We start from the raw sequence: 14,927 nt of genomic DNA, 5'->3' as shown, positions 1-14,927 counted from the left end.
TATACATGGCTATCAAGGAAGGCTACTCTGAATTCCTGAAGCCAATCTTTATAAAAAAGATGTGCAGTGTCCAGCACAGCAGGTGAGAAAGACCTGGAACCCGGGAGTGGCGGGGCGGGGGGGGAGGGGGGGGGAGGTGGGGGGGGCGGTGGGGGGCACGTAATGAAAAGACAGATACATATAATTTGGCAAGCAGGGAGTCAGGGGGCCCTCCTGCTCTCCATGGCAGGAAGACAAGATGGCTCCTTTCAGCCCTCACTTTTATTGGCAGAAGTCACATGAGATCATTGCTGCTGCTGCTGCTAAGTCGCTTCAGTCGTGTCCAACTCTATGCGACCCCGTAGACGGCAGCCCACCAGGCTCCCCCGTCCCTGGGATTCTCCAGGCAAGAACACTGGAGTGGGTTGCCATTGCCTTCTCCAATGCAGGCAAGTGAAAAGTGAAAGTGAAGTCTCTCAGTCGTGTCTGACTCTTAGCGACCTCATGGACTGCATCCCACCAGGCTCCTCCGTCCATGGGATTTTCCAGGGAAGAGTACTGGAGTGGGGTGCCATTAGGAAATAGCTATACTGGGGAGTTTGATCAGCGCACCATCAAGAGGGAGTAAAATTAAGGCTCTGCTGTTAATCAGGAACATCTTGCTTGGTTTCCATGAGGACGGACACAGGGGCAGCCAGTGAAGCCGAGCAGAGAGCACGGCCAGCTCCACATATGTCCGTCGGGCATGCTTATTAGGACAATCTCGGGGACGCGGTTTGCCGCACCCTCCTGTCATGGGGCAGGTTCTGATCTCTGCCCTGCCAGGCTGCAACAAAGATGTAATAAAGGTTAGATAATTTCTCAAAATTTTCTCTAGCTACAAAAGTGATAATCCCTGGCGATCTCTGGAAATGTTCCCTAGTTGATTCACTTTTTTATTCTAGTCAAATCAAATCTTTCTCCTTTCAGAGATTTCCCAAACTTTGAATGATTCCTTTTTATACGAAGTGTTCCAATGTCTGCATTTAGATTCATATTTCCTTATAGCTCTTATTATGCTCTCATTGTCTATTTTTCTTAAGTAAAAACTTCAGATGGTTTCTTCCTAGGTCAAGAGATAGCACTGTGGTGGAGTGCTTAAAATTTACCTGCTTTTGGAGTTGATTTAGGATGAAAAAAGGCAAGTTGTTTCAGAGAAGATGATAGTCTGGCTAAGAAAGTCTGGCATTTTCTTTCCTGGAAGAAAGAAAAATATTAATGATAAATCTAATTCTTAAACTGTTTGAGTAACAGTCCATAACCAACACGTGACCTTATTTAAATAGCAATTCCTCAAAATATTATTGTCTAGATGGGAAAATCTTCAGCTGTGGGACTGTTCCCATCAGAGATCGCATTCCATATGTTATTTTGTCTTTTCTTTCAAGTGATGATGAATCGAACATCAGTCACTGAATTTCTCCTCCTGGGAGTGACAGACATCCAAGTACTGCAGCCTGTTCTTTTCCTGATTTTCCTTGCAACTTACATTGTCAATGTGGCTGGGAATGGAGCCATCCTGATGGTTGTCATCTCTGATCCAAGACTTCATTCTCCTATGTATTTTTTCCTGGGAAACCTGTCATGTCTAGATATCTGCTACTCCACAGTGACTCTGCCAAAGATGCTGGAGAACTTCCTCTCTACACACAAAGCAATTTCTTTCTTGGGCTGCATAAGCCAGCTTCATTTCTTCCACTTCCTGGGCAGCACAGAGTCCATGTTGCTGGCCGTGATGGGTTTTGACCGCTTTGTGGCTATCTGCAAACCACTTCGTTACCCCCTTTTCATGAGTCATCAGGTCTGTGTCCAGATGGCTATCACTGTCTGGATTATTGGGTTTTTCCATGCCCTGCTGCACTCAGTAATGACATCTCGCTTAAACTTCTGTGGTTCCAACCATATCCATCACCTCTTCTGTGATGTTAAGCCATTGCTGGAGTTGGCCTGCGGGAACACTGAGCTCAATGAGTGGCTGCTCAATACTGTCACTGGGACCTTTGCCATTGGCCCATTTTTTCTAACACTTCTATCTTATTCCTACATTATTATCTATCTTTTTTTCAAGACCCATTCTTGCAGCATGCTCCATAAAGCACTGTCTACTTGTGTCTCCCACTTCATGGTAGTTGTTCTTTTCTATGCTCCCGTAGTTTTCACTTATATTCGTCCTGCCACAGGTAGCTCTGTGGAGCAGGAACGGATCATTGCCATTATGTACAGCGTGGTCACTCCTGTGCTAAATCCAATGATCTATACTTTGAGGAACAAGGAAGTGAAGGGGGCCTTGAGGAGAGCGACCAGTAGAAGATTCTGACCTGAAGTCTAGAGAATTCTTCTGAGGCACAAATATAAAGGGGCAATGAGAAAATTGACATGTGAAGTTATACTGCTTTTCTAATTGTTTACATTTGAAAAAACAGAAGGAAGTATATAAAGGAAATGTAAATGGGTAAATCCAGTATATTTTGTTAAATAATGCATTTCTAGATAATATAATGGAAACTTAAACAAACAGACATGGAATCTTAATGCTGAATCTGTTTGGGAGATATCAATTGATGAAACTGATTTGTTATGTATTCTTTTGTGTTCTTGAATAAATTTACATACAGAAATTTGTCCTAGTTCCCCATGCACTCTGTAGTTGAATAATGTTTAGGTCTGTTTACCTGTGTGTTCCCTGTAAGTTTATATATCAAAATGTGAACAATAAAAGTCTTATGCTGTAATATTTTAAGGTATTGCATTAATGGCCCTGATTACTCAACCTGAAAAATAAATGGTAACTCACATATGAGCCAAAGGATATCTTTAAGTGATAAATCATATATGTCATGATTTGTTTTTCTCCAATCCGAAAGCAAGTAAGTACTTAAAGCAAAACATATTTTGAGTATTAATTAACAGAAATAAAATAACCAATGGTTTATATAAAGAATTTTGTGAACTCTGACTCCAAATATGTTCTATAAGTCAATTGGACCACCTGTCAAAGATAATTGCAAAATATTATTATAAGTGGAGGCAGCTTAAAAAAAATGTCTCAGGACTACCTTTCTTGCCCATTGGTATATTTTCCCCTCAATTTTTGGTCTCTTGAAAATTGAGTTTCAAGACTTTGAAATATCACTGATTATGATATTACCTTATATCATATATAATTATGATTATAATTATATTACATCATATTATATCACACTGTAATCTGTGAAAGTAAATATAGAAATCAAAAAGAAAATATATTAAATGGAAAAGTCTTGAAACTGAATTTTCAAGAGATCAAAAATTGAGGGGAAAATATACCAATGGGAAAGAAAGGTATTTCCAAGACTTTTTTAAAGCTGCCTCCACTTATAACAATATTTTACAACTTTCTTTGACAGGTGGTCCAATTGATTTATCATTCAAGTATGATCTAAATCAAATCCCTTACGATTATACAGTGGAAGTGAGAAATAGATTTAAGGGCCTAGATCTGGTAGATAGAGTGCCTGATGAACTATGGAATGAGGTTCATGACATTGTACAGGAGACAGGGATCAAGACCATCCCCGTGGAAAAGAAATGCAAAAAAGCAAAATGGCTGTGTGGGGAGGCCTTGCAAATAGCTGTGAAAAGAAGAGAAGCAAAAAGCAAAGGAGAAAAGGAAAGATATAAGCATCTAAATGCAGAGTTCCAAAGAGTAGCAAGAAGAGATAAGGAAGCCTTCCTCAACAATCAATGCAAAGAAATAGAGGAAAACAACAGAATGGGAAAGACTAGAGATCTCTTCAAGGAAATTAGAGATACCAAGGGAACATTTCAGGCAAAGATGGGCTCGATAAAGGACAGAAATGGTATGGACCTAACAGAAGCAGAAAATATGAAGAAGAGGTGGCAAGCATACACAGAAGAACTGTACAAAAAAGACTTTCATGACCCAGATAATCATGATGGTTTGATCACTGACCTAGAGCCAGACATCTTAGAATGTGAAGTCAAGCGGGCCTTAGAAAGCATCACTATGAACAAAGCTAGTGGAGGTGATGGAATTCCAGTTGAGCTATTTCAAATCCTGAAAGATAATGCTGTGAAAGTGCTGCACTCAATATGCCAGCAAATTTAGAAAACTCAGCAGTGGCCACAGGACTGGAAAAGGTCAGTTTTCATTCCAATCCCAAAGAAAGGCAATGCCAAAGAAAGCTCAAACTACCGCACAATTGCACTCATCTCACAGGCTAGTAAAGTAATGCTCAAAATTCTCCAAGCCAGGCTTCAGCAATATGTGAACCATGAACTTCCTGATGTTCAAGCTGGTTTTAGAAAAGGCAGAGGAACCAGAGATCAAATTGCCAACATCCTCTGGATCACGGAAAAAGCAAGAGAGTTCCAGAAAAACATCTATTTCTGCTTTATTGATTATGCCAAAGCCTTTGACTGTGTGGATCACAATAAACTGTGGAAAATTCTGAAAGAGATGGGAATACCAGACCATCTGAGCTGCCTCTTGAGAACCTGTATGCAGGTCAGGAAGCAACAGTTAGAACTGGACATGGAACAACAGACTGGTTCCAAATAGGAAAAGGAGTACGTCAAGGCTGTATATTGTCACCCTGCTTATTTAACTTATATGCAGAGTACATCATGAGAAACGCTGGACTGGAAGAAACACAATTGGAATCAAGATTGCCGGGAGAAATATCAATAACCTCAGATATGCAGATGACATCACCCTTATGGCAGAAATGAAAGTGAAAGAAGAGAGTGAAAAAGTGGGCTTAAAGTTCAACATTCAGAAAACGAAGATCATGGCATCCGGTCCCATCACTTCATGGGAACTAGATAGGGAAACAGTGGAAACAGTGGCAGAGTTTATTTTCTGGGGCTCCAAAATCACTGCAGATGGTGACTGCAGCCATGAAATTAAAAGACGCTTACTCCTTGGAAGGAAAGTTATGACCAACCTAGATAGCATATTCAAAAGCAGAGACATGACTTTGCCAACAAAGGTCCATCTAGTCAAGGCTATGGTTTTTCCAGTAGTCATGCATGGATGTGAGAGTTGGACTGTGAAGAAAGCTGAGCACAGAAGAATTGATGCTTTTGAACTGTGGTGTTGGAGAAGACTCTTGAGAGTCCCTTGGACTGCAAGGAGATCCAGCCAGTCCATTCTGAAGGAGATCAGCCCTGGGATTTCTTTGGAAGGAATGATGCTAAAGCTGAAACTCCAGTACTTTGGCCACCTCATGCGAAGAGTTGACTCATTGGAAAAGACTCTGATGCTGGGAGGGACTGGGGGCAGGAGGAGAAGGGGACGACAGAGGATGAGATGGCTGGATGGAATCACTGACTCGATGGACGTGAGTCTAAGTGAACTCCGGAATTTGGTGATGGACAGGGAGGCCTGAGGTGCTGCGATTCATGGGGTCGCAAAGAGTCGGACATGACTGAGCGACTGAACTGAACTGAACTGAACTGAACTAAATATCAGTGAAATAAGAAAAACTGATCCAAAATTTCTCTGGTTTTCCTTACCTGTCATCAAGCTTATAATACGTGAAAACTATTAAATAGTAATTTCTGAAGTATTTTTGGAGTTAATAGACAAGAATTACTATGTTCCTCACTTTCTATCACATCCAGGGAGATCCAGACCGCTGTGCGCTTGCTGCTACCTGGGGAGCTGGCCAAGCATGCCATGTCTGAGGGCACTAAGGCTGTTACCAAGTATATCAGCTCCAAGTAAATATAATATGCCTTGCCGCTGTTAACAGAGAAGGTAATGGCACCCCACTCCAGTACTCTTACCTGCAAAATCCCATGGGCAGAGGAGCCTGGTGGGCTGTAGTCCATGGGGTCACTAAGAGTCGGACACAACTGACAACTTCACTTTCACCCTCCAAGTTCTTAGAAGAGTCACTGGACCTGAAACCATGGGGAGTGCCAGCACTTACAACTATTAGAGATACAGGATTTCCTGGTGTCCCTGAAGTGGTTAGGACTATGCACTTCCACTGCCAAGGGCTGAGGTTCAATCCCTGGTTAGGGAACTAAGATTCCACAAGCTGGGCAGCACAACCACAGGAAAAAAAAATAATAATAAGTAACTAAAATAGAGATAAATACAGGTAAGAATATAGGAGGATATTTTGAGGTTACGGACTGATCATTCACATTGTTTACATTCACTTTTGTAGATCCAAAGAATTTGGTTCTAATCTTACTCACATGGTTCTTCAACTCTACCTTCTTTGGTCCAGTTTTGTTTCAGTGACAAAACAGTGACGATTCCAGTTTTGTTTATAAAAGAAAGTGTTTGGGGAGAAGGCATCTTAACCCTGAACTGTCTCAGACCAGAATTTCTATGGATCAGAATTTTTTACATAATCTAACCTTCATAGAGACTAAACTATAGAGGAGCGCATGGCTACCTATGGCTGCATGACACACTGTTTCCCAAAATACACAAGTTTAAACACATTTAATTAAGCTGCATTATTCTGTGGTTCAGAAATGGGAAAGGGTAGAGCAGGGAGACACTAACTCCATTTAATATATTTCAGGTCTCAACTGAGATGACTTTATCAATAGATGTATGAAAATAATTTTATAAACTTCAATATATTTTATGACAAAAGTTCAGAGCACTAAAAATAAAAGGACACATATGATAGAGTGTAGCTGTATATCAGTCTCTTCAAGTTATTCTTACATAAGGAGACAGAGCAGTGAATAGTAGAAGTTTTGCGTTTTAAGTAATTTTTCTAAGGTACTTCCAAATCAATGTTAGGCTTCTGTTTAATTGTTAAGTTTCATCCTCAACCCTATCTATAGGAAACTTTCTCAACAGAAAATTCCTCTAGGTTTTTCACTAATGAGTAACTTTGGGAACTGAGTCTCTAAGGCCAGAAAGATTTCTTTTGCAGCCAAACTCTTTCAGGTCCCAAGAGAAATGAAGATTGATAATGCTCAGCTCCTAAATGCATTGTCTTTAGCTGGTACATCAGAGTATTCCAAGCCCTAAAATTCTTTGTTCTTTCCCATCCACCTGCCAATAACATTGGATAGAATGAATATTTCTAAGGTCATCACTTATGGAATAAAGATTAGAGAAACCAGAGGCAAGGGTTGAAGATGTCATGTGGCAAATGGAGTAATGGAATCAGCTTTCAAAATGGACCATAGAGAGTTCAAGTTCCATACTTGGTGGGCTACATAACATAGAAAGTCTCTTTTGATTTGTGTATCTGTTTCCAAGGCAGTATATAAATCAAACCAGCTGAAAGAACATATCTTAAATGGTAAAAATGCTATTGTAGAAATGTTTAGTTGGAAATTAAATATATATGTCTAGAGTTAGAAAAATAAGTTGAAATTAAAGGTATAATTTGAAAGCTATGTGTTTATAGATATATGAAACACAAAAGACAGAAAAGAGGAGAGGTACAAAAGTGAATAAGAAGAAGGAAGAGCAGCAAGCAGCCAAGGAGACTGAAAACAAGTCTGCACTGGAAAGTGAGAGCTTGGTGGGTATTCTGAAAGCAAGGTTTTTTTGTTTTTGTTTTTGTTTTTGTTTTAAGTGTTTGAGGTAAGAAGAAAACGATCAAGTCTGTTAAGTGTTACTGAGGTCAAGTAATTTAAAGACTGAGAACTGAACTTTGACGTTGACAAGAGTGAATTCAGTGGAATGGTAAGAGCAAAAGTTTGAAGTCAGTTCAAGAGAAGATTAAAGGCAAATAGTTTGAAAGGAATTGGCAGTGAGTAGTGGAGACACTGAGCTTTTTGAAGACTTTGCTCTAAAATCAGGGAAGTGGGCCATCATCTGGAGAAGGCTATGGGAACTCACCAGGTTTAGGGTATGCTCTATCTGAGGCCAAAATTTTAAAGATGGATAGAAAACCCTCATTACTTTGAGGTATTAAAACAGTATTTAGGTAATTTCAGTATTGAGCCACACTTGTCTTGAGACCTAAGGTAAACCATATATTCTCTAGAGTTTTAAATATATATACATATATATAATAGTATAATTCTCTCATTTATATTATAATTGAGAGATGGATATAATATAAACCTAGAGGTGGGTATAACAACAGTGAGACTATTCAGTAATAGTCAAGAAGACACAACCTGAGAGATTTGAAATCTGAGAATTATGGCCCTGTCTGAGCTGAAGAAGTAATATTCTAAAGCGATAAGTGGAGAAGGAAATGGCAACCCACTCCTGTATTCTTGCCTGGAAAATCCCATGGACAGAGGAACCTGGTGGGCTAGAGTCCATGGGGTCCCAAGAGTGGGACACAACTGAGTGACTGAATTGAGAGAAATAAAGGAGTACAGGAAGACTTAATCTTGTAAAAGTGGGAAATCTTTCAGTTCTCAGTAAAAAAGGATAGAGAAAATGAAAGCAAAAAAGACCAATATAGATGATAAAAGAATGTATTTTGCTATATTTGAATTCTACACAGCACATTAATGACATCCACATCATCTGATGTTGGAGAATGATAGAAAAGCAAAGTCTCATGTCCCACCTCAGACCTCTTAAATCAGAACCTCTGGGTGGATCCCCGGAATCTGGGACTTCACTGACTCAGCATATGATCCTTAAGCATGCTAAGGTTTCAGAATCTCTGTTCTCACGTATTTAAAAATGCTTGGATTGAATAAGGAAAGTGTTAAGTCTCTTTATCCTGAGTCAGTGAACACTGGAACATTTAAAGTTTGTTAGAAACAAGGGAGAGATGATACTACCAGTGGAAAAGAAAATGCAACTGTTCCTATCACAAGATTCCTTATAAGATTTTGATTATAGATGCCACAGACTGCAAAAATGTTGAAGATCATCTACCTTATACAACTCATTATTAGCAGACACAAATAAAACTTTTATTCAGGTATAATTGATTACTTCCAAGAAGCAGAGTATTGTTCATCTCTTCACAGTAGTTGACACAAAGGGCATTTTCTTCTCTACTCACACATGAGAAATACATAGATGTCCTCATGTTTTGAGAGCAACTACTGAACAATAATCCACGGAAACAACCATATACTCATGACCTAGGTGGTGCTTAAAATATTTTAAAGAACCATCATCCCTACTGGGCTCACAGGGGACACTAGTAGTAAATAACCTACATGCAAATGCAGAAGATATAATGTATCTCCAATCCCTAGGTCAGGAAGACCTCCTGGAAGAGGGCATGACAACACACTTCGATATTCTTGCCTGGAGAATCCCATGGACAGAGGAGGCTGGCAGGCTACACTCCATAGGATTGCAAAGAGTCAGATACCACTGAGAGACTTAGCACACATGCACTCATGCATGGTCCCTACTCCCAGGAATTTATACTATAATTGAGAAAAGGAGAATGAATGCTGCTGAGTAATGGAAAATCCTATCTTATTGATAGGAGGATGCAGATGCAGAAGTTCTTGATAAAGAGGCACCAGTGGATATGTGATGCAACATGAAAGAAGATATTAGAAAAATGTACACCAGGGAGAATTAGGCCCAAAGAAGAAAGCCCTAAAATTTATGGCAGATACTGACAGCTTGGATCTTAGCAACTAGAGGTAGAGACAGTGAAGCCTGTTAGCTGCTGGTGAAACTAACTGGGAATGAGTTGACTAGAGAAAGCTCAAAAAGGATAACAATTAAAAAAGTGAGAAAGAGTCTGAAATGAAGGACATTTCATAGGAAATAAAACTTATCATACTTGGTCGCAACTTGATGAAGGAATTAGATGAAGCAATGTTTCCAACCCATGTTACCAGGACAGTTTTTGTAGGAAAGAAATTTTATTCTTGAAATGAAGAAATACTTTTGGGGGAAGACAACCCATCATCCTCTCCTACCTTCACTTACCATTGATTTCATTTTCTGACATATACGATACTTTGTATTCCAAGCACTGGAGAGGAAAATCTGATTCAATCTCAGCCATAATGATCCTATCATTTTGTTAGGGAGACCAACATTAACTAAATAACTTAAATATTTAAATAAATGTGATTACATCCTCCATATTACAATTGCAGTAACTACCATGACACCACCCTTATGGCAGAGAGTGAAGAGGAACTAAAGAGCCTCTTGATGAAAGTGAAAGAGGAGAGTGGAAAAGTTGGCTTAAAGCTCAACATTCAGAAAACGAAGATCATGGCATCTGGTCCCATCACTTCCTGGGAAATAGATGGGGAAACAGTGGAAACAGTGGCAGACTTTATTTTGGGGGGCTCCAAAATCACTGCAGATGGTGATTGAAGCCAGGAAATTAAAAGACGCTTACTCCTTGGAAGGAAAGTTATGACCAACCTAGATAGCATATTCAAAAGCAGAGACATGACTTTGCCAACAAAGGTCCATCTAGTCAAGGCTATGGTTTTTCCAGTGGTCATGGGTGGATGTGAGAGTTGGACTGTGAAGAAAGCTGAGCACCGAAGAATTGATGCTTTTGAACTGTGGTGTTGGAGAAGACTCTTGAGAGTCCCTTGGACTGCAAGGAGATCCAACCAGTCCATTTTAAAGGAGATCAGTCCTGGGTGTTATTTGGAAGGACTGATGCTAAAGCTGAAACTCCAATACTTTGATCACCCCATGCGAAGAGTTGACCCAGAGGACGGTTCAGGATGGGGAACACATGTATACCTGTGGCGGATTCATTTTGATATTTGGCAAAACTAATACAATTATGTAAAGTTTAAAAATAAAATAAAATTAAAAAAAAAGAAGAAGAAAAAAAAAAGAAGAAGAGTTGACCCATTGGAAAAGACTCTGATGCTGGGAGGGGTTGGGGGCAGGAGAAGGGGACAACAGAGGATGAGCTGGCTGGAGGGCATCACCGACTTGATGCACATCCATTTGTGTGAACTCCAGGAGTTGGTGATGGACAAGGAGGCCTGGCGTGCTGCAATTCATGGGGTCACAAAGAGTCAGACATGACTGAGTGACTGAACTGAACTGAACCAAGGTGCCATGAGAACACAGAAAAGGAAGCATTGTCTTAGACAAAGAGGCAATGGAGCATTTTCCTAAGAAAGTTAGAGGTTAGAAGGATGAGCAAGAACTGACTTAAAGCAGAGAATGAACATGGTGTATTAAGGTGATGCAGTGAAGCCAGTGTTGCTGGGGAACAGACGATGAATAGACAGTGAGACACCTCGAGGTCAAAACCAAATGAGCTTTTTAAGACGTGACAGGGTATTTTTCATAAGAGCAATGGTTCTCTGGACATTCATTTTTTAAAATCTAATTTAAATATGGTTGATTTACAATATTGGTTTAATTTCTGCTGTACAGCATAGTGACTCAGTTATACATATTTTATTTTTCATGTTCTTTTCCATTATGGTTTATCAGGGAATATTGAATATGTTCCATGTGCCATATAGTAGGATCTTGGTGTTTATCCATCCTGTACATAATACTTTGCTTTGCTAATCCCAAATGCCCAATACTTACCTCCTCCACCTGTTTCCTCCTCTTCCCGCTCCCCCTTGGCAACCACATGTCTGCTGTTTTTTGTCCCTGCTGTTAGAGGACTTTAGTTCCCTGACCAGGGATTGATCCCCGGCCATGGCAGGCAGTGAGAGCAATGAGTCCTAACTATCGGACTGCAAGGGAACTCGCACAAGCCTGTTCTCTAGTCCTGTGAATCTGTTTCTGTTTCATAGATATGTTCATTTGTGCCATTTTTTAGATTCCACATATAACTGATATCATATGGTATTTGTCTTTCCCTTTCTGATTTACTTCACTTAGTATGATCATCTCTAGGTCAATCTATGTTGCTGCAAATAGCATTATTTCCTTTTTTTAATGACTGAGTAATATTCCATTGCAATAACCTCAGATATGCAGATGACACCACCCTTATGGCAGAAAGTGAAGAGGAACTAAAAAGCCTCTTGATGAAAGTAAAAGAGGAGAGTGAAAAGTTGGCTTAAAGCTCAACATTCAGAAAACGAAGATCATGGCATCTGGCCCCATCACTTCCTGGGAAATAGATGGGGAAAGAGTGGAAACAGTGGCAGACTTTATTTTTCTGGGCTCCAAAATCGCTGCAGACGGTGATTGAAGCCATGAAATTAAAGACGCTTACTCCTTGGAAGGAAAGTTATGACCAACCTAGATAGCATATTCAAAAGCAGAGACATGACTTTGCCAACAAAGGTCCGTCTAGTCAAGGCTATGGTTTTTCCAGTGGTCATGGATGGATGTGAGAGTTGGACTGTGAAGAAAGCTGAGCACTGAAGAATTGATGCTTTTGAACTGTGGTGTTGGAGAAGACTCTTGAGAGTCCCTTGGACTGCAAGGAGATCCAGCCAGTCCATTCTAAAGGAGATCAGTCCTGGGTGTTCATTGGAAGGGCTGATGCTAAAGCTGAAACTCCAATACTTTGGCCACCTCATGCAAAGAGTTGACTCATTGGAGAAGACCCTGATGCTGGGAGGGATTGGGGACAGGAGGAGAAGGGGAGGACAGAGGATGAGATGGCTGGATGGCATCATCTACTCGATGGACATGAGTTTGAGTAAATTCCGAGATGGACAGGGAGGCCTGGCGTGCTATGATTCATGTGGTCGCAAAGAGTCAGACACGACTGAGCAACTGAACTGAATTGAACTGAATATTCCATTGTGTTCTATGTTTACAACATCCTCTTTATCCATTCATCTGTAAATAGGTATTTAGGTTTTTCCATGTCTTTGTTATTGTAAATAGTGTTGCTATGGACATAGGAGTACATGTGACTTTTTTAGTCATAGTTTTGTCTGGGTACATGCCCAGAAATGAAACTGCTGGGTCATATGGCAACTCTATTTTTAGTTTATGGAGGAACCTCCATACTGTTTTCCACAATGGATGCAACAATTTACATTCCCACCAACAGTGTAAGAGGGTTGCTTTTGCTCCATGCTCTTCCCAGCATTTATTATTTTGTAGACTTTTTAATGGTGGGCATTCTTACTCATGTAAGGTGGTACCTCATTGTAGTTTTGATTTGCATTTCTCTAATAATTAGCAGTGATGAGCATCTTTTCATGCACCTACTGGCCATTTGTATGTAGAGACTCATTTTTTAAACAATGAAGTGACATGATGAGATCTTCTTTTTTGAAAAGACCATAGTGTGGGGCATGATCCTTGTGAAAACAGTTAGGAGGATACTGACTGTGTAGGTGGGTAGGTATTTATTCAGCCCCTTCTATGTGGTCTAGATACCGAAACACAGGCACTAAGCTAAATACTGAAACACAGCCTGTGCCTTGAAGGACTCATGGTCTTGTGAAGAAAACAGATTAATAAGCAAGTAGTTAAATCACCAATTATACAAAGTAACATTAGAAAACTCTTTACACTGTAATACCTCCAGGAAATCTCTGTTGTTTCTCTCATTTTCTTTTTTTTTTTAATTAATTTTATTTTATTTTTAAACTTTACATAATTGTATTAGTTTTGCCAAATATCAAAATGAATCCACCACAGGTATACATGTGTTCCCCATCCTGAACCCTCCTCCCTCCTCCCTCCCCATACCATCCCTCTGGGTCGTCCCAGTGCACTAGCCCCAAGCATCCAGTATCGTGCATTGAACCTGGACTGGTATCTCGTTTCATACATGATATTTTACATGTTTCAATGCCATTTTCTTACTTTGATGTTTCCTTAATTTGACCATCTTTGTGAGGTATGCCTCTTGTCTTCCCCACTGTTATTTTGTTTATGCATTCTTCCCATTGGTGGTATAAGTAAAACCCATTGCCAAGAGAAAGGATCCAAGGTTTTATCCATCTGTAGCTAACTGAGTGAATGCTCTTTATGTTGATTCTTTTCCTGTAGCCCATCAAGACCTGAAATGAACTGCAGCAAGAACCCTGACTTTGTCCTCTCAGGACTGTCCAGTGACCCAGACAAACCACAGCTCCTCTTTGGTCTCTTCCTGGCCCTCTACTTGCTGAGTCTCATAGGAAACTTGCTACTGCTGCTGGCTATTGGCGCTGACATCCACCTCCACACCCCCATGTACTTCTTCCTCAGCCAGCTCTCCCTGGTCGACCTCTGCTCTACTACCACCACAGCCCCCAAAATGCTGGAGACTTTGTGGACCAGCAGCGGATTGATCTCCTTCTCTGAGTGCCTGGCCCAATTATATTTCTTCGCAGTTTTTGCTAACATGGACAACCTGCTTTTGACTGCCATGGCTATCGACCGCTATGCTGCCATCTGCCATCCCCTGCACTATGCACTCCTAATGACTCCTTGCAGATGTGGGCTGCTGGTGGGTGGGTCATGGGGAGTGGCCCACTCCGACTCTTTGATCCAAACCTTGATGCTAACTCAACTATCATTCTATACTAATCTAGAGATTCCTCACTTTTTTTGTGATTTCAAACCACTCTTAAGGTTTTCCTGCTCTGATACCCACCTCAATGAGGACCTGATGATGGTTCTGACAGGACTCTTAGGAATCAGCCCTCTCCTCTGCATCATAAGCTCCTATGCCCATATTTTCCTTGCTGTAGCTCGGATCCCATCAGCACAAGGCAAAAAGAAAGCCCTGGCCACATGCAGCTCCCACCTCTCCATGGTCATCCTCTTCTACATCTCAGTCTTTGCCACCTACCTGAAGTCCCCATCAGCTTCTCATGCCTCTGGGGAGCTGGGTGCTGCTATCATGTATGCCCTGGTAACCCCCACTCTCAATCCTTTCATTTATAGTCTAAGAAATAAGGATGTGAAGAGTTCCCTGAAAAGGATTCTGAGTGTGAAAAGTTCTTGGGATTAAGGATAATCTCCATAAAAAAGCATTTGGAAAAAATCTCTCCCCACTTCACCACGACATTTACAAAGTGCATCAGTTAACATCAAGATTCTCACAGAGCATTACATAGACAACTGGAAATAAAACTGATAT

The 14,927-nt window shown here is 40.6% G+C and overlaps 2 protein-coding genes across 2 annotated transcripts; both read left to right on the top strand.

The window, feature by feature from the left end:
- The first annotated feature begins 1,408 nt into the window (after positions 1-1,408).
- Positions 1,409-2,335, top strand: LOC139178835 (olfactory receptor 12D1-like). Its single transcript, XM_070777625.1, has one exon. It carries the CDS (start codon positions 1,409-1,411, stop codon positions 2,333-2,335), a length of 927 nt encoding a protein of 308 aa, XP_070633726.1.
- Positions 2,336-13,587: 11,252 nt separating this feature from the next.
- LOC109576946 (olfactory receptor 1f45-like) lies at positions 13,588-14,927 on the top strand. Its single transcript, XM_019985594.2, has one exon. The coding sequence runs from the start codon at positions 13,869-13,871 to the stop codon at positions 14,796-14,798; it is 930 nt and encodes a 309-aa protein (XP_019841153.2). The 5' UTR covers positions 13,588-13,868; the 3' UTR covers positions 14,799-14,927.

Source organism: Bos indicus, chromosome 23 (genome assembly GCF_029378745.1).
Source record: "Bos indicus isolate NIAB-ARS_2022 breed Sahiwal x Tharparkar chromosome 23, NIAB-ARS_B.indTharparkar_mat_pri_1.0, whole genome shotgun sequence".
In the NCBI taxonomy this organism is placed as follows: Eukaryota; Metazoa; Chordata; class Mammalia; order Artiodactyla; family Bovidae; genus Bos; species Bos indicus.
Note: the sequence above shows the minus strand (reverse complement) of the source record. Positions and strands in the feature narration are given on the sequence as shown.